Source organism: Phalacrocorax carbo, chromosome 18, assembly GCF_963921805.1.
Source record: "Phalacrocorax carbo chromosome 18, bPhaCar2.1, whole genome shotgun sequence".
NCBI lineage: Eukaryota > Metazoa > Chordata > Aves > Suliformes > Phalacrocoracidae > Phalacrocorax > Phalacrocorax carbo.
The window spans coordinates 10449204-10472078 of record NC_087530.1 but is presented as its reverse complement, the minus strand read 5'-3'; the positions used below and the strand labels follow the sequence as shown (position 1 = coordinate 10472078).

The 22875-nt window shown below is 50.9% G+C and overlaps 1 protein-coding gene across 2 annotated transcripts in view; it reads left to right on the top strand.

Annotated features, from left to right (window-relative positions):
• LOC135316232 (collagen alpha-1(I) chain-like) overlaps nucleotides 1–22875 on the top strand; it is a 98277-nt gene that overhangs the window by 37431 nt on the left and 37971 nt on the right. For both annotated transcript variants that reach the window (XM_064468956.1, XM_064468955.1), the window contains exons 3-8: nucleotides 294–452; nucleotides 1964–2159; nucleotides 3774–3917; nucleotides 5714–5755; nucleotides 19792–20053; nucleotides 20130–20539. In XM_064468956.1, the coding sequence (XP_064325026.1) occupies nucleotides 294–452; nucleotides 1964–2159; nucleotides 3774–3917; nucleotides 5714–5755; nucleotides 19792–20053; nucleotides 20130–20539 (1213 nt within the window). The remainder of the gene's footprint in view (nucleotides 1–293; nucleotides 453–1963; nucleotides 2160–3773; nucleotides 3918–5713; nucleotides 5756–19791; nucleotides 20054–20129; nucleotides 20540–22875) is intronic.

The window sequence follows — 22875 nt, the reverse complement described above, 5'->3', positions numbered from 1 at the left end:
TCAGCAGTGGGCAGGGCTGGAGTCCCATGGAAAACCATGCACAGTCACGTAAGCGTGTGCTGAGATTGCACCTGAGAGGGATGCATTAAGGTTATGTAGGCAATGCTAATTTTCACCTGGCTGCTCCTTTCTGAGTACCTGACCTTACAGCCTGGACGGCTGTTTGCTCTTGGCTTTTTATTTTCTGTCCTTACTGAGTTAATTTGTACTGTGACTTTCTTTTGTCCTGAGAGGGCAGTTCATAGAGATTCAGCAGCTGCTGCAGGATGCCATGCGTTGCTTCTTTCTGCTAGGTTTGCAGATGAGCTGAGTGTGCTGATGAAGCTCAGGTACTCGCTGAAGGAGGACACCAGCCTAGTGACCATCCTTAGCCATCGGAGCCACGTGCTCTTCCAGATCAGGATTAACCCATATGCCTTGGTCTTTGTCACTACAAGGAGGAGACACTACGAGTAAGTTCCAGCTCAGGTGCTTTTACTTCTGCCTTTTCATGCCTCCTTTTCTGGTCCCAAAGCCAGAGTTAAAGTTTCCTGCTAAAGGCTTGGAGCAGTGTTGCTCTGACCCCACCTCAGCTGAATCACAGATGTGTCCCCTTGCCTGTCCCCACCTGTGTGATGGTCCCTCAGACGTGGTGGTGCGACTGGACAGGCAGTCACTGCCCAACTCCACTCTGTCACAATGACGCAGATCTGAAAAACAAAGCAAAGAACAAAAGGTTCAAATACCCAAGATGGCTTGGGAGGCTGTGCCGAGGGCTTCTTGAGAAATCCCACTGGCAGAGGGAGTGGGGATGAGTGTCTGGGGAGCCCTGGCCCTGCTTGCTTCCAGCCTAAGCAGGGCATCTAACCAGCCAGCACCAGTCCAGCGTACAAAGCGGGACTTGCAGGAAAGCAGGGCTCTTGCATGAAGCTTTGTATTACATACCTGGACTGTGTCCTGGACCTGCTGGGTGTTGAGTTGTAGCCCAGCGCTGGCCCTCAGGCTCCCTGCCTTTGAAGTTAAGTAACAACCCTGATCTCCTTTGCAAAGGGCTTAGAGACTTGTCAAATGATAAACGCTGTTTTAAGAGCTGGGTGTGGTGATTTCTGGTCTTGAGGAGCACAGCATCTCTCTTCCACTAAAGAAACCCTCATGACTTGCTTTGGAGAGGGGTGTTTCTGAAGCCCCCAGCCTGCTTGGCTTGGCTGTAATGTGCAGCAGGTCTTGCTTATTACAGCTGTCAGAGTATCTGCAGCAGCAGCTGGAGTTGTGTTCCCACCAGCAGCTCCCTGCAAGCCCATCCTGGTGGACAGACATGATTTGCCTCATGTCTGTGGGTGATGAGATGGTAGAAGACTCATGTCTGCGGATAGCCTTGGATGTGTTGCAGTGAAATCAAGGGTGGGTGGAGAGAGACATCAACTCAAGCTGACACAAACTCTGAAACAAGGCCGGCCCTTCCCTCAGCTAGACCTGAGTGTCCCCATGCTGATGGGCACATCTGTCTGCTTGGTTGGTGTCAGGTGGGCAAATATTCTTGCTGCTTCTGGATAATCCCTGGTTTGCTAGTGGCAAAGGGTGGCATTTCTGGGTGACCAATAGCACTGACATCCACCATAGCGGATGCCTTGGGCCAGCTTTGCCTTTGTCATTGCTTTGGTAGCCTACAATTTGCCCTACAGGAAGACTGGGGATAAATCAAGCAGGGAGAGACACAAATGCCAGTAATTTCCCAGACATGTCAACTGATTGTAGATGTGCCCAAATCCATTGGGTAGAAACAGTGTTCCCACTCTAGAAGAGTGATGATGCTTACCTGTGACAATAACATAGACCTGATTTCTGTTACACTGTCCTCAGCATCTGCACTAAGCATGGATACATAAGGGACCCTGGGAGCTGGTAAGGGTGAAGCTTAGTTGCATAAGGTGTGGCACCTAAGTTTCATGTTGTGCCTCTTCTCTTCCCCCTCCGGGGCATGCAGGTTCCCAGTTTCCCTTCTTGGAGATGGGCACTGGCACCAAGTTGCTCTCAGCATCTCCTTGGAGAGGCTGGAGTTGCACGTGGACTGTCGGCTGGTGGACAGAGTGAGCTGGTCCAATTACTTTGGGATGGGAGTGAACACTGAGGGGCTGACCATCATCGGAGGCCTGATCGAGTCCTTTGAGATCCCGTTTAAGGTGAGAGCTGCCAGATATGGCAGGGCTGTGTTTGAGGACATGGCCTGCTCTAGCTGCATGAACTGAGGTTTCAACTCCCTCTGAAGGAATCTATTACTTCTCTTCCTAAAACACACCATTTGTTTTCACAGATGGGGACGGTGAGCTTTGCAAAGGCTTTGAATTGGGTCAGAGCAACACCAGTGCTAGCAGACAGGTCAACACTAGAGACTTCTAGGTTAGACTTAACTCATCCTATCTCGTTGGCCATGACTTTTACCATGTACAGAAGTCATCTCAGCAGTCAGCATGCAAACCATTGGATTGGGGAGCTTGTCCCATGCATGTGTTGAAGACAAAGTCCCTGCTTTGGGGCCTTTACAAGCAAAGGATTCCCAGTGGGTCAAAGTAGATGGCCTTGTTAAAATGCCTGATAAATTCAAAGGCTGTCAAGCTTTGTGTTGGAACATATCTGATAGTCAACCTCAAACACAGAAACTGAGGGTATCAAACAGATCTCACCCTTACAGAAAAAGTCCAGATGGCATCTCTGAGGCCAGCCCCTGGTTTGTGTCATCAGCCTGAAGCTCTTCTCCATTTCTATGGGGTAGCTCTCTCATAGTGGGCTGCTCAGCTGCACCCCCAGCCTGGGGAGGAAGATTGCAGCGCATTTAGTGCAGAGGACAGCTGGCAGCTCGGACATGCTTCTCTGCATTTGCTGGTGCTGGGAGGTAGCAGAGGACCATTGGGTGGCTGGAGCTGGCTCAGATGTTCTCTCTGGATAGTCAAGTCATGAAGAAAAGGTGCTGGAGCACCAGTGGTGCCCAGCTGCTAATTAATTAGTATGTAAAATAATCATTTCAGCCACCCTGAGCTTCATGAAAGAAATGTGAGGGCAGCCTAGCAAGGCAGGGGAGCCCTTTTTGAATCAGTTTTGATTCTGACAAGTGCAGAACCTTGGTGGCTGACATTTTGCCTTATGCAGACAAAACAGACACCTCTGCATATCTACCTCCCTCCTCTGTCTGGTGGTCTGTGCTGGGAGTCCAATATCATGCTTCATTCTTTCCTTTGTAAATCCTCTCCTGTTCAGCATATTTTCCCTTTGGTCTCTCTCCTCAGGCACCCTTGTTTTCAAAAGGGCCTTTGCAGTACCAGAGCAGGTCCCTGCTGCTGTGCAGCCCCCAGCTGGGCGGTCCTTGCTGCCTCGCTGAGAGCTGCAGGGCCTGGGTGTGCGGGCGGGTGATGGTGGCGGTGCAAGCCTTCACTGCCCGCAGGCACGCAGTTGTCAGCCCGTCAAGGGGACCCTTTCAGTACTGCCCCTGCACCGGGGCACTGCTCGGCCTGGGCCACGGGAGGATGCTCCCTTTGGGGCGATAGCAAGGGCCTGATCCTGCAGTATGCTTAGCACCTCTTGAATCCTCACTGTTATTTAACTCAAGAATAGCTACACATTGCTGGCTCTTAGCCTTTGTTCCCAGGGTATTTGCGTCCAGCACTTGAAGATGGGGAGTGAGCGCTGATTGCCTAAACCATCCTGTAAAGAAATCCTGAGGGAGACTGGAGACCCCCTTTCTCTCTCCCCTGGAGGAAGCATGTGGGTAAACTATGGTTTCTGTGTCTCTGCCTCCCCAGGGTGCTCTACAGCAACTGACCTTTGTGATGGGAGACCCATCAGCCGCCGGCGAGCACTGCTGCAGCTACAACTCAACCTGCACACGCTCCTTCAACCGCAACCGCTTCGGTTCCCCGTGGGAGCTTTCACCAGCCTGGCCAGAGGTGTGGCTGAGGGCAGCTGACAAATTCTGAGGTTGCTGGCCCAAGCTCCTCTTTGGTGTAACGTGATTCGAATTAAAGGACCAGCCCAGGGAGTTAACACAGCTGGATTACTTGGGTCCCTAGTATGATTTGAGGCACAAGGAGATGATGGTGGCCGGCACATGGGGCGGTGGTTCTTTCACCATCTAAACCCTCTCTTCAGGTTGTAAATGGGTCTGGTGCAAAGGGAGAATGAGTTAGAGGGAGAGTTTCTGAGCCAAAGAAAGGCTGGGTGTGTGTATGTCTGTATGTGCTCATGTGTTTAACACAGGAAAGTTTTGAGTAGCTGTTGAGTAATGCTGCAGCTGGAGCTTTGCTTTCGGGAGGGGGTGAAAGCTGTACTTGGGAGCTGTACCTCAGTTTGAAATTCCTGCTCGCTGTCAGCAAGATTGCTGCATTGCACCCTTTGATGCATCATCCTTTCAAAGGTTATCTCCTGTGTTTTGTCAGCATTGCTGGGAAATGGAAGCTTCATGGAATTTACTTTTATTGCAGTGCTCAGCAATTTTTCAAGAAATATGTCTGTGCCAAAAAGCCCAGATCACATAGTAAATCCCCAAAGACACAAAGCACCCAGGCTTTCCTCGGGAGCTGGAGCTGGCCCAGGGAGACACCCCACCTCTCTGGGCCAAGTATCTAGAAGGACTTCATAGCCGCCTGGAAAAGGCTTGCTGAAGAGGCAAGTGCCTAATGTCAACATCTGGCACAAACCCGCCATGTGTGATACCCTGTTCTGATGGCCTCGCGAGGAGCTGGGAGAGCTGCTGGGGAAGGGCAGTGTCAGCAGAGGGAACTGGGGGTGGGATGGGGCATCTGCCCTGCCTGGGTCCTGTCCAACACTTCCTTCCTCCAGGGCCCTGGTGCAGCAGAGCGGGAGCAGAGACACCCAGCTGGTGCTGCTGCCCCTGCCCCTCCCCGCTCCTGGAGCAGCCCTGCCCAAACTGCTCCGTTCCCCAGGATGGGCTGCATCAGTTTCTGTATTTATTATTTTAAGAGGTGGATTTTAGCAAAAAGCCCTCATCATAAGGCATTAACTAAAAGCGGAGAAGTATGTAATGTAAGTATGTAATGCAGAGCGGGTCATGCTGGTTGTCTGCCTGCCCTGAGGGAGATCGGTGCTGAGTTCCCAGCAAATGTAACCCACGGTCATCCCCAAAATGATACCTGGTATTTCTCATGCTGACAGCCCTTAGGCAGTGGCTGTAGCTCCATGAGATAAGTCAGACTCACTCCCTAGAGCTAAGAAATAAGGGCAAATCTCTCATTTAAAAGCTACAAGTTGTGTCCTCTGAGCCTGCAAGGTGATGGGCTTCTTTTAACCTGCTCTTATTATCTGTATTATCCTGTGCTCTGTAGGCCTGGAGCACTCACCTGAATGGCTCCAGGGGCTTACCCAGCAGGGAGAAGGTTTTATTTTAAGCATTAGTGCGTTGACTGCAAGTGGGAACCCACGGGATAATTCTGCCCCACTTCACACCAGTTCCCATCCCTTGCTGGCCCTCCTTAGGGCTGATTAGCTTCAAAACCAAAACAAAAGAAGCCGCAAAAACCACCCAAAGACTCAAGAGGTTTAATCTAAAGCTGTTCCCTCATGTTGCTACGAATGACTGGTTCCCGGTGTTCATTCCCTGGATGCTCCCCATGCCGTCAGAGGCAGCGCACTCTTCAATCCCAGAGCCAACAATAACCACCCACCTAAGCCAGTGCAGGTCCTTGGGCAGTGATATTTTTCCTCTTTCTCTCTCTCCGCTGTCTAGGTGCCAAAAGAAACCAATGAAATCCAGGCCTCGTCTGCTCAGGTATGACCCTCCTGCACTGCTGCAGGAGGTATGTGCAGGGAATGCCCCTCCCCGTGTCCCTCTGGTATGTCTCACCACCCCAATGTCTCCTGGGGAAACCCACCGCTCTAATGAGCAAGCAGGTAAAAAGCCAAAACACCCAGGCAAGGCTACAAGTTATGATTTTATCTTTCTTGTGATGTTGCTCTTCAGTGGTTTGACTGTAACTTGACATGTCTCAGAGCTGGTGGAGGCCAAGGTGAGTTCAGGTGACCTTCCTGAGCCTTTGCATCGAGCCCAAGAGGGGTGGCTTGATGAAGGTGGGGATGAGATGGATCAGACCACTGCATGCACAGAGGTCTTTTTGTGGATCTGGCTGCGGGCCTGGCTGCAGCTGGATTTGCTTGGAGGGAGGGAAACAGTGAGGTTAGCAGGGCGGCAGGTCTCTGCATGGTATAGGAAAAAGAAGGAGGCTGGATGACTGCTGCTTCTGCCCACGCATGGGACGTGAACCTCTGCCTGGGGAAGACTTGCTGCTGCTGCTCGCCACCGTTGAGGACGTGGGAAGGTCTGGAACTCTGCAATGGGAGGAGGCGGTTGTGATTCTGGGGGTTGCAAGACATCACGCTTCCTTGGCGTGGCTCCCCAGGGAGTCTGGCGCTTGGAGAGGAGCGGCTGCTCCCAGGCCCCACTGGTGCTCATGGGGCTGGGGCTGGGGGCTGCCCCCTCCCAGCTGGGGCTGCTCTGGCATCTGGAGAGGATGTCTCCAGATCCTCCGCATACACTGGGAGATGAGTGATTGCTCTGAGGGAGGCAGGCTGCAAATCCTTTGTTTCTGCTTTATTTGGGATTTCTAGCCAAGGTTTGTTGTTTGAGTTCATGCAAACAGACATCCTGAGGGGGCAACCTGCCAGCAAATGTAAACTGAGAATTTGTGTGTGTGACTGAGCAGGGCAGCGTCCTTTCTGTATTCCTCTCACCCTCCCAGGCGTTGCTGTTAACTGTTTGCGGATGGTCTCTGCTCTCAAGCCTGGCTTGAGCTGTCTGGCTACACCTTGCTAGCTCGTTCATGCAAACTACGTGCTTCACATAAGGCCAAGCAGCCTTTTGCATCTGGGGTCGCTCCGTGTGCGTTCGGGTCTTACCCTGACGCAGGTGTTGCAGCGGCAGGCAGGCTCACAGGCTCACCTGCCGCTGGTTTGCTGATGCGGGTGCTTACGGCTGGGGTCTGTAATGATGATAACGAACTGAGATGGCAAAATCATTCTTCCTGAGCATCTCTGAAAGGCGGTCTCTGCCTCCCTGTGATTAGTCCTCAAGCCCTGACGGTCCCTGTTTAGGCCGTGCTCCTCCACCCGATGCTGTTTGCCAGTCGGCTTCGCTGGCAGCGGCTCTCCCGGCAACTGGTGTAAATTGGTGAGATGTTGCTGTAATAAGAAAAGTGGTGAAATTCATAGGTCTACAGGGGAAGACTAACAATATTCTGGGTTTGGGACAAGTTTATTTTTCAAGCACTTAATCAGGACCAGAGGCGCCTCAGGATCTTTGACGTTTGGTTTTATTAAAAGAAAAAAATGCACTACTAATGTGTTACAGTTTGAGAATAATGAAGAGCAGATTGGCTCTGCTGCAGGGACGATCCAAAGCTTTCCGTGCCTTTGCTCATTTAGAAGTAAATCAGTATATTGGTGAATTCCTAAATTGCTAATTACAGTTAATAATTACGGGGGTTTAGGGTGATGGTGGAAGAAGATGTGAGTGGATGAAGGCAATAGATTAGAAGTTTGATGCTGGCAGCCTAAATTATACCTGAATTGCAGTTTACCTCTTTTGTGATTTTTTTTGTTTTGGTTTTTTTTGAGGGGTAGATTGTAACTGATGAGTAATCTTCGAGCAATGGATGGTATTGACCCACTTCTCCTACCTTTTGTCTTCTCATTGCCTATACTAAACGTGAGCAAGAGGGCTGAGTTGATTACGAAGCTGAATGGCTTTTTCCAAAGCAATTTAATTTGGGATCCTAAAGTGATTCAACCAAAAGTCAAATAAAGCTTAAATCCCACTGTTTTCCAAAGAGAAAAAATTTCACAGGTTTTGTTATCTAGAGAATTCAAACTACTTCCAAGATTTCTTGATTTAAAAATGCTGTGAGAGCTCTATGAAAATGCTCAGTTTGCTCATGGCACGTCTGTTCTTTCATGCTCAGGTTTGTTATAGAACAAAATTCATGTTGCAATCACTTCTTCAGTCTCATTCAGTCCTAAAACTGCTGTTAGCTCCTTAAATAGTAACAGCTCAGTAGTAGTCCAACATGGTCAATGTGCGCAAAAATACAGTGTTTCAGCAGCGGGGCCTGCTTGTTCCTCCTCCTCGCCACTCTTTTTGGTCTTCATAACTAAAAAACCCAAAGTAGGTCTCTTATTAGCATCTGAGCACTTCTGCAAGGATTTAAAATTGTCAGCCTGGACTCCGCTGTTAGAACTTGGCGAGAGTCTTATTTTGCAGCGTGGCATCTTTCCAGTCAGCGGGTGGCCTGAGTCCGGCCCCTGGATGCAGAGCTTGCAGGGGTGTTCGGGCTTTGGGGTTGCTTCAGTTTGAGTGTCTGGGCAGGATACCAGGGAGCCCCAAACACCCCTCTGTGAAAACAGGGCACTGCTGAGGCATCTCGCTTGGACCTCCAAAAAGAAAACATTTATCTTGTTTATTATTTAGGCTAATCCAGCACCCAGGTGCCATATATGAAACTTGTGAGCAAAAATTTCTGCCCTCAGTTACACAAAGCAGTGATGTGGGGAGCCACTGAGCTGAGCTTTTCCAGTTTTGATTGAGCAAATGCCTCCTGCACACAAGATCCAGCACTTCTGGCCTGAAGCAACTGGCGGAGGATGGAGTGATGCCTCAGCTGAGGGCTGCAGCCCGGCGCACCTCTCCGAGCAAGCGAGGGCCAGTGCAGAGTGGAGGGAGGCTGCGCTGAGCACCAGAAGGGGTTTCTCTTCCCCAGACTCCTGCTGTGGGTGCAGCAGATCAAGAGGTATAATCGTGTCTGATGTGATCTGCCGCTGAACACAGCCCATAGGATTTCCTGGCAATTATTCCTCCCTTAAATCAGTGCAGCTTGCTTAGCAAGGAGTCCAGCCTTGATCTTCAACTTTCCCATGACCGAGCCTCTTCCAGGGGCTTGATGCTAGAATGTGCTGGAAAAAAATAGTTTAAAATTCTCTTTCTTGGATCTTGAGCTTGTAAATCATATTGTACCTTTGTCTGTTAGATAGAAGAGGCTTCTATTAACAAAAACGTGTTTCCTGAGAGAAGACACTAAGCTTTGAAATGCATTTTACCTAGCCTGACCTAGCTGAAAACTAGGGCAGCATGTGACACTAGCTGTCTGGGCTCCTGTAGACAGATATGCTCCAAGCTGGGTTTTAACGTGTTTGCCATTTAGGAAGTCAGTTGAGTTTTTGGATCGTGGCATCAAGCTGTACTAACTGAAAAGCCCTACAGAAGTCTAGGATCATTACATCAACACTGTTATCTTTGTCAACAAAACACTCTTAATCTCCTCAGGCAAGATACCAAGTTAGTTACACGGCAACTCTTTTCAAAACCATGGCATTAATTACATTATCTGTGGTTTCTTTATTAATGAGCCTCATATCAGTTGCTCTGTTATTTTGCTTGGGTTTGGCTTGAGGGAAGAGGTCTGTAATTACTCAAGGCCTCCTGTTTCCCTTTTTTTGGTTTGTTTTGTTTTGTTTTGTTTTTTCATATTGGCACAACATAAAGCCTTTTCCCAGTCCCCTGGAGCTTCCCCAGCTTTCTGAGCCAAATTGAAAAGCAGTGCTCGTGTTCGGGAGAGCCTGCTATTTTAACACTTTTTAGTTTGAATTATCAGGATGGGACCAAGAAACCCCTCCTCCTTGTCACTTCTGGAATGGAAAGTATTTTGTTGTCATCTGGTTATGTCATCTGGCTTTTCCCAAATGTGGACAGAAATGCAGCTTCTCCAGCTCCGTCTTCCCATGCTGCTGCTGGCGGTTCGGCCGCTTCCACGTGGCAGGGGGCCATGATGGGGACCCCACGCTGTAACAGTGGATGGCTGGGTCTGAGACTTCTCCTGGTTTTATTTTCCTTGTCAATTTTCTACAATTCATGGACTCTTCATTGCTTATCACATGTCATTTCCTTTTTTTCTTCTGTTTTACCATCCTTAATGGCTGCTTTCATTTTGTGCTCTTTCCCCACTTCCCACATTGAATTTCGGGGGGGTTTAAGCCTGTATGCCTTCTGCCTCAACTCTCATGCTTTTGGACAAATCCTGAGCTGTTTAAAGCAATTCCCAATTTGTCTTTCTCAGCTGGTTCTTCTCTAAATTTGGCCTATTTAAAGGAGCAAGTATGTATGCTATTGATTTTGGCTTTTAATTCTGTTTACACAGAACCAATTTAATTCAGTCATGATTACTTGTGCCTAAGAGACCAGCAACTTCTAGCTTAGAGACCCATTTCCCCTGAGCTCCCCAGATGAGAGTTTCCAGTATAGACCTTTCCCATGTCAGCCGTCAAAGCTGGATTAAAAAAATCACAGAATCACAAAATCACAGAATCACAAAATCACAGACCGGCAGGGGTTGGAAGGGCCCTCTGGAGCTCACCCCGTCCCACCCCTGCGTGAGCAGGCACCCCCAGAGCAGGGGCACAGGGCCGCGTCCAGGCGGGGGGTGGATGTCTCCAGGGAAGGGACCCCACAGCCTCTCTGGGCAGCCTGTGCCCCTGCTCTGGCACCCGCACAGGGAAGGGGTTTGGCCTCATGTTCAGGGGGAACTTCCCGTGTTCCAGCTTGTGCCCGTGGCCCCTTGGCCTGGCGTTGGGCACCGCTGAAAAGAGCCCGGCCCCATCATCCTGACACCCACCCTTCAGATATTTATAGGCACTGATGAGATCCCCCCTCAGCCTTCTCTTCTCCAGGCTGAACAAGCCCAGGTCTCTCAGCCTTTCCTCCCAAGGGAGACGCTCCAGCCCCTGATCCCCTTGGCAGCTCTCCCTGGCCTTGCTCCAGCAGTTCCCTGTCCTTAAACTGGGGGGCCAAAACTGGACGCAGCCCTGCAGGTGTGGCCTCACTGGGGCAGAGCAGGGGGGGAGGAGAACCTCCCTCGCCCTGCTGGCCACGCTCCTTTCCATGCCGCCCAGGACACCGCTGGCCCCCTTGGCCCCAAGGGCCCGGTGCTGGCTCAGGGTCACCTCGCTGCCCCCCAGCACCCCCAGGGCCTCTCAGCAGAGCCGCTCTCCAGCAGGTCCCCCCCAGCCTGTGCTGGTGCGGGGGGCTGTTCCTCCCCAGGGGCAGGACCTGGCACTGGCTCTGGCTGAATCCCATGAGGTTCCCCTGGGCCCAGCTCTCCAGCCCGCCCAGCCCTCGCTGGAACGCTTGTCTGCAATGTGTAGGAGTTCAACACTGCGTTCGTGCAGGCTGCCAGGGCTGGACCCCGGCTTCCCGCTGGGAGTCGGCATCCCCTGGCTGGTGCGCGTCCTATCGATTTGTTCTGCTCTGGCTTCACCTATTGAATGCCTGCATGCTTCAGCTCCTGCTCCTGCGGTGCCTTATAGCTTGTGGTTAATAAGATCTGAGCATGGGGTAAAAATAACATTTAAACCTGGTGTTTTAGGAAAGCGAGGACAGAGCTCAGGCTGTAAGCCCTGGCTTCCCACCATACTCTTCCTCACCTGACGCCATCTGCCAGATGTGCCTAGAAGTCTTATCCATAGGTGACCTGCCTTTGAAGAACTACCTTTTAAATCTTTGGCTTTGCTGAGTTGTTTTCACAAGGCAGGGTCTCCAGCACCTTTTTAAGCCAGGCCTCCCTTTGCCCTCTGCCTGTCAAATCTGGCTAATGATGCCCGTGTGCTTTGTGGGCTTAATCATCCAGCCCCTGTGATGCCCTGTGGAGCAGAGAGGTGCTGATATTTTTCATTAATTTCCCTCTTTAAGATGTACAGGATGAGATAACTAAGTTCTCTTACAAGTGGCTGTAGCTGAAACTTTTCAATACTGTGGTTTTATTTGTCACAAAACGTGTTTTTAAGGAAATTAGCACTTGGCTCAAAACTGGCAAAATTGTTGGTTAGAGGGAGAAATACAAGTCATGTTGGAAAGCTGAAGTACTTTGATTTTTTTTTTCACTGTTAAAGCTATATTTCAAGACTGTTTTTAATCAGAAAACCCCAAAAGCAACAAAAATGTAACAGCAAAACCACACCACTTTGCAATTTAAAAGAAAAACAATAATTTCTTATTTCAACTCATAAAGAAATGGCTGTAGTTTTACCCCCTCCAGAGACTGCTGCACAGAGAACAAATACTCACCTTCCTCCCCTCGAGGGAGCTGCTCTCCTGCAGTGACAGTCACCCAGAGAGTTATGTATCTCTGCTGACATTTGTCCCCCTCTTAGGGGCTTGTCTGGGGCGTATCAATGAGGAACTGGGCTGTTGGGGCTCTCTCCGAAGGGGTTCCTCAGTCTTTGCAGGAGACCTTGGCAGCTGGGCTTCCTCTGCAGGACTGAGCTCTGGCCCCACCACCTCAGCTGGGCAGGGAGGACCATGGTGACACTCATGAGCTCCTGCATGGATGCAGGCTCCAAACCTCAAGCAAACCCTCCTTCCAGCTAAATGAGGCTGGGGTGGATGCAGGCCTGGCTTGCAGGGTAGCAGGTGATGTCAGGGCGGGCTTGGTTGCATCAGGGATCCAATTTTATCATGTCTTCAGGCAAGCTTTTACAAGTACATGTCAGCGTCTCTGGGGGGACAGTGTGAGGCTGTCTACTACTGGTGGTGTGTGATGGGGTGAAGGGAGGGTGTTTAGAAACATCCCCTCTGGTTTTCTGAGTGAAGCAATGCCTCCAGCAATTTATTTTGGTGGGTTTGATGGGACACTTGCAGCCTCTTTGCTTGGGACTTCAAGGTACATTTAGGCATGGTACAGGTGGCTTCTCTTTTTTAGCAGTTTACCAGCAAAAGTAAAAAAAAAGACTCCTGTGTAACAGCCCATTGAGTTTAAGAGCTTTCTTGCCACAGGCATTCACTTGGCAGCCCATGGAAACCCCGAGCCCAGTCTCCATGGCAGCAGCCAGTGCTGCAGATGAGAAAATGCCCTGAAAATCCTGCCAGCCCCTCCTGGCCAGCGGGCCCTGGGGACCGGGGCAGGCCACTGCTTACCCTGGAGATGCTCCTTCCGCAGTAAACACCTGGATATTGTGCCTTGGTGCTCGTTTTAGAGATGGATGCATGTGGCTGGCCCTGTGCGTGACCCACCCTCCATGCGAGCAGGGAATGTGAAGTCATCCAGCAAGGCTTTTCTCTTGCTGTAGCAGCTTGTGCCTTGAACTTGTCCGTCCTTGGCCTTTGTAAACTAGTGACTCCATGCAGTGGGAAAGCCTTGAGCTGCTCCTGTGCTCTGCACCTTCCCCAGCTCCCTCGGCCAGTGCACGTTGTGACTTAGTGCCCAAATCCTCCCTTTTATGGCTCTGTTGGGCACTTTTCTTTCCTTGACTTACTGTTAATTATTAACGAAGGCGTTGGCTAGAAGGAAGCTCCAGGTGAGAGCAGGGCCATCGTGAAGCCAATGGGTCTGCTGCAGCCCCAGGCCTTGGTGGGTGCCCGCTTGGCTCGGCCGGAGCTGCGCGCCCTGCTTGGGGGTTTCGGCTGGGAGGTGGTGATGATGCCCGTGGTCTCCAGGATGAATCTTGGAAGTGGAAGGCCCCTATTTTCCCCAAAAAGATGTCAATGCCTAATTAAATGAAAGGAGAAAATGCCTGTTGTGGAGTTTCCTGCATCTTTGGGTAGCGTGGGTGCTATGGGAAATGGGAACCCGCAGCAGATCCCGGTACCCAGGTCACAGCAGCCTGGGGCAGGGTTCAGCGCCACGTTTTGTTCCATCTTAAATGAAATACTTTCACTTCCAGTTTGAAAAGCCCTTTCCTAATGTCCTGCATTGCTGCAGGTCTCTTCATGGATGAAAAGTTTGGTTACAAAATAAAAAGCCAAGAACTTTTCTTTGCAGGTGGCTGAAGAGGTCCTCTGCACCCCCATTGCAAAATAGGACTAGACATAGCAAAACCAAAGCTAACCAGGAATGAGTCAATTTTTAAAACTATTTTAATTGGAACTTACAAATAGGCCAAGTCCCTGCCCCCACCAGCTCTCATTCCTTGTTGGATTTACTATGTGCCAAATCCAAAATTGCATCATGCAGCTGGGATTGCAGAGCATTTAATTACCGTGCGTGGTGGCGTGGCTGCAGGAAGAGGCTCATGGAGGAGCATCTAAAGCCTGGTCCTCACTTCTAAGCCTCCTTTGTGCCAGGAGGAGGATGGGGAGGTAAATGCTCTCCCTCCACCACCCTCTGAGATGAGTTTTCAGCCCCTTTCATATTTAAGACGCTCTTCTCCAGACTCCCAGCTGTTGGAGGCTTACAAATAATGCCAAATATATTTGCTGGGCAGATGTTGGAGTGGGTGGTATGGAGCTGCCGCCGGTTCTGCCAGTGGTTTGCTAACAAATTACGCAGGCTGTGGACTGCATTGTTCAGGGAGGAAAGTGAGCTAGTGGCTGCTAATTGGAGTGCATTAAGAGGAGCAATTAGCATCTTAGACTACCCAGAAACTCCTCCTGGACAAGCCACAGGAGCCGGGTGCTGAGAAGATGGACAGCAGTGATATCCATGGCCAAGCATGAGCTTTGTGGGTCTGTTGAGGGGTTTGTGGGTAGTGCTGAGGGCACCTCATCCATGGGTCTGCAGAGCCTCCAGGTCTGCCCCATGTCCTGCAGTTCCCTTCCCAAGGTGGCTGTAGGGCTTCTTGCTGGGGGGCAGCTGGGGGTGGGCAGGGGATCAGCCCTACGGTTCTGTGCTGGGCTGAGGAGGGTGAACCAGCTGCCTACAAGTCCCCCTGGTTTCCCTTTGGCTCCTCTCGCACTCTCTGTGGGAAGGTTACCTCGCAGGGAATGTGGTCCTTCATAATTAACAGCTGAACCATTTTTAAGATGTACAAACGATGGAGTCAAGTTTTAGCCAGAATGCTTTTTCTGCAGCTCTCTGTTTGATTTCTTGCCCAAAAGGACTTTGTAAAATAAACTAGGGGGTTTTTTTAATGGTATTAGTTTAAAAAAAAATAAAACAAACTGCTGTTTTAGAGGCTGTGTATTACAGCTCTTGAGTGACCTCCGCCAGCTCACAGTCATCCTGCTTAAACAGAAACAGGACCGCAAAAACCAAGTCAGTTAAAGCTAATGATAGAGGGGCTCCTAACTGGATTTGAAATCTGGCTTGTATGTTACACTGAAAGAGCCTCTAAAGGTTTTTACCCTTGTGTAATTTAATCCATTCATTCTGATACATTTGAGAAGACTAATTTAATTCAGGGCGCTGATGAATGTCGGCAGGCAGAGGTGGGATGGTCTCGGCATCGGCTGTCCGATGTGTGGGTATGTAGGAGCTAGCCTGGATGAATAGTGTCTGCTTTTAATAGAAACTGTCATTTGTATTAACCTGTCCCTGACGGTCGGTAGTGCTGTGTGGCAAGGAAAAAGGAAAGAAATTACTATGCTGTGTGCATAGGGGCTATAAAATGGAGATGCAGGAAGATAGCCCATTGTAGTGAGGGCAGGCTTTTGCCTACCCTCAACTCAAGGTTCCCCGCCCTGTTTTGCCTTGGGCCCAAGTGTAAGGAGAGGTAAGGCATATACCTGATAGTGTGCGTGGTGGGAAAGGACCGAGGGAGCCTACCTCGTCCTCCTGAGGACTTGTACTGCCACAGGGGACTGCAAATCCGACCTCGCAGTGGGTAAAGGTGATGCCTGGCAGCAGCCTCACCCTCCACACATGTTGCATGGCTTCAACCCCAATTCCAGCAGCTTTGCGGTTCAAAAAATGCCTGAGTGGTTGATAAGCAAATCTCTCTGGTTTTCTTGAGATTTGGATCCTACGTCCATGAGAAAGGCTGTAGGGTTTGTGAGCTTGTTGTAGGGTTAGAGGAGAATGTGGCCAGCAGAGGCTATGCTGGTTTGCTCTCTGGGCTGTGTGGATGCTATTGCAGGGGAGGAATGCTCTTTCCTTGGTTGTTTTCCAACATTTGTGAACAGCTTAAGCTAAACCACAAGACCTTCTTCTAGAAAGGTGCTATGTTCTGGGTGGAGTGTCTGATGAGCTGAAGCTGATCTAAGGGCGGCAGGGAAAAGGCTTGTCCTGCCCTGAGGTCCCATTCCCAGCAGTCTCCCCTCAGCCCTGTGCTCTGTGACCTGCAGGGCAGGTTGGGGCAGCTCCCTGATCTGGCTGAAAGCTACTCTAAGATCAAAAAGAAATAAAATTCAGTGCAATTCTTCTAACTCAGTGCAGAGTGTGTCCACATGGTGAGTATTCCCAGCTTGCAAGTGCTTCCTCGGACCGAGCACCACCAGCTTCCCAGGCTCCCGTGTTGCTGAGCGGAGGGCACAGGCTGGCCAGGACACATGGGCAAGGGCAGGGACGTGCCAGCTGGCCGCACTCAAGAGCTTGCCATAATGCTCCAGATCCAGCCTGCCCACGCTGCAGATGATCAGCCCTGGCTGCTTCCCTGCCCTCACAACTGGAAGCCTGATTTCCCTCCACCTTGAAGGCAGCAAAACCGCTGTGATTTAATTGGCAGCATGTTTTCATTTGTTCCAAACTCTGCAGGCTCTTTCGTTGTACATTAGCATTTCTCTTGATGAAAACAGCTTCACTGCAACCTGTCCCCTTCAGGTGCTTTGCTCTGACGGCTTTGTGCAGAGCTTTTGCTGCTGACTTTCCTCAATCTCCTTGAATTTTACCCAGACACTGGGTGTTGCTTAGGAAATGCAGTCTCTGTCCTCCTTTGCTCTTCAGGGCTGCAGTGGTAACGAGCTCGCCTGGCGGCTGAACTGCGGGCTGGGCAGTGCCCAAGGGAAGGTCTGAAAGCGTCTGCTTGCTAAAGCTGGCTAAGGGGAGGTGGCTGGAGATGAAGCTGGAGAATTTCTCTTCAAGAGAGCTGGCCAGAAGGTTGGGATCTGTGTCCTCCTGCCTCCGGAGGTGCTTGCCTCCCCCTCGGTGAGCACAGCCGTGGGTCAGAAAGCTCACATCCCCGGGGAGAGGGGCTGCTCCTCTCCACTGGCAGTTTTGTTTGGCAATGAAGCGAGGGGACGAGGCGTTGCAGGATCTGGCCTCAGGAGCTTCCTAACCCTGAGAAAATTCGCTGTCAGAACTGGGGTAATCTTTTCCTTTTCCAACTCCTCCCTTCTCTCCTGTTTTATGCATTTTACCCTTCATTTGCATCCAGCGGTTTCCAGTCTGCAAGGCAGAACCACAGGTCCTCATTAGAGGTCTCTGGGGAAAGAAGGGATTGCTGGTCACCTCCAGTCTTTGCTTTCCCACTTGCCATCTCTGTTTCCTTTGCTCTTTGTCTTTTCTGCCTTATCCCAACCTCTCTCAGCTTTTACTCCTTGATGCTAGGTTGTCACTTGCCTACTCAGCACATGACATTCTGTAAAAATATGGCTGTCTTTAAAAACCCTGGTGATAGAGGAATGCTGGTCCTTTGGCTTGGGACATAGCACTGGCTGGAGGAGCAGAGTAACACGGATGCATCAACATGGCCATCGCCTCTCCCTTTGAGGGGGTCTCTGTCTGCAAGTGCAGACATGCAATTCTTCACAAAAGAAATTTGTGCAAAGGACTGAGGAATTGGGGATATTTCTGTTTTCCCAAAATGTCTATACTCAGAGACTGTCTTGGCTCTGAAAAAAAATTGCCTCTTTGGGTGAGTATTATGACTTCAAGGGGAGTCAGGCGTGGTTGGCCCCAAGCCCCTCTCAGCTGCAGGTGCAGGGATCAGCGAGCACCAGGGGTCAGGTAATGCGAGATCTGGATGTGACCCAGCACAGGTTCCTCTGGTATCTTAGAATCACCCCTCATTTATTTACTGCAACATCAGAGAGACCAATGAAAACGGGTGCACTGTGGGCCTGGCCATCCTCCTCCTGTGGGTGTGAGGGTGGAGATGCTCTGCGGGGCTGCCCAGGGGTTGTGTCTGTAGCTGGTATCAGCAGTGGATTTCGGCACCACTAATTTTTCAGGAGGATGCTAATTTGCCCTGGGTAGAACTTCTTGTGGGGTAAGTCAGTTTGGGGAAGATTTTAGAAAGGAAAAAAGGTTGTCAAAATATTTCATTTTGATATTAAAATACAATAAAAACACATGTTTTCTCATTTGAGATGGGTTTTAGTTTATAAAGTCACTTGTGCATGAAAGCTTGAAATCAAAGTAAATTATAATAAATTCTATATAATAAAAGCGGGGCCCCCCAAAAAAGTTTTCACAATTTAGAGCAAAGCATTTCAGCTGTTTTTTAAAAAAACTCTTCAAGTGACATTTGAAAATTGAAAACTGAAAATTGTTACTTTTCCTCCCCACTTGGGATGGGAGGAGTTTGGAAACCTCCAGGCTGGTGGCATGGCATCCAGCAGCAGAGCAAAGGCTTCAGCAGCTCCTGCTGCCTTTGGAGCTCCTCTGTCTCCCAGGGACCTCCAGAAATGGGGCTTGGCCAGAGGTGGCTCCCGGGACCCACCCACACCGCTGGGCCCTTCCCTGCAGAATCATCAGTTCTGGCAGTGAAATGTTTTTTTCTATTTGCCATTCATGCAAATCCAGCTTGCTCCCAAGCGAGCATGAATCTTGGGTCCGTGGTGCAGAGCAGAATCAGAACCAAGTAATGGGCTCAATCAAAAGAAGATAGGATGGGAAGGGCGATGGGAAGGATGCTCCATATCTCCTTGTACCTCTCTGCTCACCTTCTGCAGCCCCGCAAAGCAAGTGTGGGCCTGCATCTCCCTCTAGTGACTTCTTGAAGACTCTCTCTTCATCAGCCGCATGGCACCGGCACCAAGGAGCCACCAGCCAGGGCTGAGGGCCCACCAGGTCTTCCTGGTGCCATGCATCGGGTTATCGGTGCCCCATGGAGCTCAGTGGGAGCGCAGAGCAAGCTCTGTGCGGGGGGTGGTTGGTGTGCAGGGCTGATGGAAATGCTGCTGTCTGCTCTAGGAGAGGTAAAGGTCTGTCACACCCACCAACCAACCCAACCCTGGGTCTGTGTGCAAGCCCGGTCAGAGACACTTACACTGGTGCTGGATGTAAAACCAATGTACATTCTAGATGCAGGCGAACTCTCCAAAGATTAACTCTTTTTTTTTTCATATTTGGCATTTTCATCCTGAGCGTAGATATTTCTATCAGCCGTTTTCCTCCATCCACGGTTGGTGCCTGGGTTCTGTTGGTGGCTGTTAGGGCTGAAAGAGCCATTGCGACCCGCGCTGTCCTGCAGGGACCGTTTAGCGCGGCAGCTGACGATGGAGTGCATCCCCTGCAAGGCACTGCCTTAGATTAATTTGCAACAAGCATCCAGGAGACTCCACCTGGGCTTGCCTCTGCCTTCCCTTCCTGACCCTTGGAGGTTTGCCAGGAGCACTATTGCAGCTGCTTGGCTGGGAAGATGTGTGGTGGGGGCTGCAAGCTCCTGTACCTTGCCCTGCAACCACCAGAACACTTGAAATATGCAGAAGCAGCAAAATCAAAGGCTGAAGGGGCAGATGGATCCCTGGTGTAACTCTATATATTTGCTTTAATTGCTTTAGTAATTACTTTCAAGCTTGGCTTTCTGTCATTAAGCTATGGGCTCTTCTCTTGATGCCCCTCCAGCACAGAAAGTTGCGGGCGGGGGATCGTTGCAGTGGAACTGTGAGAAGCAGGTTCGTGTTAGAGTGGTCCACACCGAGAACTGGCTTGTGGCCATTGTGGAGGGCAAGTCTGTTTGCTTGTAGGTGGCTGAACTGACCTGCTCATCACCGACGAGCTTCCCTGGAGCTTGGGGGCTCCTGCCTGGGGCTCACAAGCCCTGGGCTGCCCTGGGTCCCCCAGCAGCACTCGTGCCTGTGGGAAATTAAGAAGCATAAAGTGTGTTGAGCAGGGAGAGGGGGAAAAAGTGAAAACTTCAAATTTCTTTTTTTTCTTTCTTCCTTTTCAGGACTCCAGATCCCCGGATTCAGATTTGGACCTGGGGCCACCTTGGATGTGGGAGGATGCCCAGGAGACCCTCAACCTCCAACCTGATGGGAGCACCCTGACTTCACTCTCTGCTACTGAGATGCCATCAGCTGAGGAGGAGGAGGGCAGCCTTTCTATTGAGGATGAAGGCTTTGAGCTATTGAACTCCACCTATAATAAAATCACCGGCCCCGGCAGGCCAGGGCTTGGCAGGAGCAGCCCGGGGGTTGCTGGTAGCTCTGGTGAGTCCATAGTCACGGTTTCCTCTGTTTCTCATGCACATTGTCATGGCACCTGACGGTGCTTTTATCCTCCCAGGACCCTCCACCAAAATGCACAGAGCAGCCAAGAAGGAGCGTGCCTCCGACCCCCAGGAGGAGAACGTCACGACGGAGAAGCTGACAGGCGATGCGGCCACCCGGCAGCGGCTCTCGCCCAGCAAACCTGGCGATGCCATCGCTGACCTGGACACGCCTGCCACTTTTGCCAAGGTCTCCCCATCAGCACATCAGGCAGCTGCCTCCAAAGGAAACGTGCCCAAAGGTCCCTTGGGGATGGAGTCAGCGGTGGGTGTCCCAGAGCACCCTCCGGTAGCAGCCAGCCCCGCTGTCCCAGGGCTCGGGGTCAGCACGGCCCACCCGGGACACCCCATCTTGCCGGTGGCACGCAGGCAGCAGGGTCAGGTGAAGCTGGGACCACCAGGGCTGCCGGGACCGCCGGGGCTGCCGGTGAGTGGCGGAGGTGGTGGCTGTTGGAGGGGAGGGATGGGTGGTGGTGCAGCTCATCTTCCCTTCCGGAGCGTGTGGTGGCGCAGGCTGCTGAGCTGTGATGCCAGCACCTCGCTGCGGGAAGCTGGGCAGGGAAACGTCCTCCGTGGGGGCAGGATGGGGCTGTGCACCAGCCTGGCCCTGTGAGAAGGCTTTTTGATGTCCCTGAAGAAACTTCACTAGCAACTAGAGAGGAGAGGACAATTCCCTTATTCCCCCTGCCCTGGAGATGGTCTCAAGTCCTTTCATCACATTGTCAGTTTTCATTTCACCCCGTTCCTGCCCAGAGGCAGGCTGAGGGGCTCAGAGCAGGGCCAATCTGTCTCCTCCAGCCCCTGTCCCTGCAGCAAACCCCAGGGCTCAGCCGGCAGCCCCCGCTGGCATCACTCCTTCGCTTCTCTGCCACTGCAACACCCCAAAATTTGTGTTGGTTCAAAGCAGAGCATTGAATGTCTTGAAATAAGTTTTGAATATTTTTCAGATTATTCATCCATTGAAATGAATCAAAAGATGAAAAAGGGAAATTTAAAAATATTGGTAAATTTAGAACAGATAAAACTTCAGAGAACTCATCAGTCTTCATTGAGAGGTAGCTGAAAAATGTTTTTACGTTTTTTCCCATGTTTTTCTTCTGCCAGCATTATTTCCCTAATATGGTTAAATTTTCTTCACAATTCCTCTAGAAAATTGCATTTAGTTTACGCAGTGCCACTGCCAGAAGTGACCACAGCCACCTCCTCCCCGCCCAGGGCAGACGTCCATGCAAAAGCCATCTAGGATGCCCTGAGCTCGGGGCTGTCCTGGGGGTTCGGCTGGATGCTGCAGGGCAGGTCTCCACACATGGCTGTTTTTACGGCTGTATTTGCGGTACCTGGCACTAAATTAGTCATCGATGAGCCAGGCTCTGTAGGATAATGGTTAAATTTAGGACTGCTAGCTTCCCCCTCGAGCTACCTCCTTGCTGCTGCAGCTATTGCCTGCAAAAAAACCCAGAAGAAAATAGCAAAAGGAACAGATGCTAAAAGATGAAAAAATCCGGGAGTGGAGGAAACGTCACGGCGTTTGACAGCCCTGCTGTCAGCCGGCAGGAGGGCAAGCAGCGCGAGGAGGGGACCCAGCTGGGAGGGAATTGCTTTTTTCCCCTGTAGAAAGCATTGAGATGGGTTTTTTCTTAGACATGAGCATCCTGGGTAGAAACACAGGTACAGGCAGCTCCATCCCGGCATTAGGAGTTTGGGTTTGAGATGCTGGCTTGAAGCTCTGCAGTAGCACATGCCGTGCACTGATAGAGCTATTATTTTAGCTAAGGTTGTGTGCTGAGCCTGGCAACCTTTCCCAATGTTTTGTTACTGCTCCTCAGGGCCGAGGGCAGGTGGGCTTTGCCCTTGCTGCTGGCCCCCAAAGGTAGTCCTGCCTCCTTGGGTCTCTGTCCCACCAAGCCCCCTTCAGCCATCCCGAGCCATGGGGGGGTCTGGGCTTGTAGAGCTTGTTCTGGGGCTGCTGCTCAGCCCGGGCACCCTGAATTCATACCCAGACACCTCGCTGCTGCCATGCCCCGTGCTCGTGGTGATGCCAGCAGAGGTGTGATGGATGGTTTGGGTGTTTAAATGTATCCTGTGGAAGGGAAACCAAAGAATGGGTGGCCTTGTTTTGGAAAACTTCATTAAAAGGACTTTGGGGACTTTCCTTTGGGAATGGGACTTTACCTTACCTCTGGTTTTGGCAGTGGTTATGTGTGCTGGGCTGTGGCTCACCTTCTTACTGCGTCACCTTGGGTGGCCTTGCAACATGGACTTCGGCACAAGGCAGGGTGGGTGCCTGAAGGTGACATCTCTTGTTTGGAAATAATGGGGTTTGAGCATCAACCTTTTCATTTTTGGTGTTTTTCTCCTCCTTTTTCACTGGCAGTGTCCATCAGGGAATTCAGTAGGGCAAAGACCTCCAGCCCTGCCCACCATGCGATGGGTCCTCCCCCTTGGTGCAGGTTTGTGTATGTCTGGTTTTCCACCCTCAGAGATTTTTATACCTTTGCAAAAAACACTTCGAGTAGCTGATCCAGTTGGGAGGTGTGGATGGAAGTTTATTTGTCATCCTGCCAAGTCCTGAGTGTGCCCTAATGCTGTTTAGGGCATTTATGGCGTGTAGACCCTGCAGACTGTATGCCCTCCGTTCCCATCCCAGCCGTCATCCACTGTAAAGGCATTGGAGATCAGTGGGGAAAAAGCCCAACACATTGTGACAAGTAGAAAGTGTTTCTTACTTCAAAAGCTGCTGACTTTTATGATCTTGCTAATCCT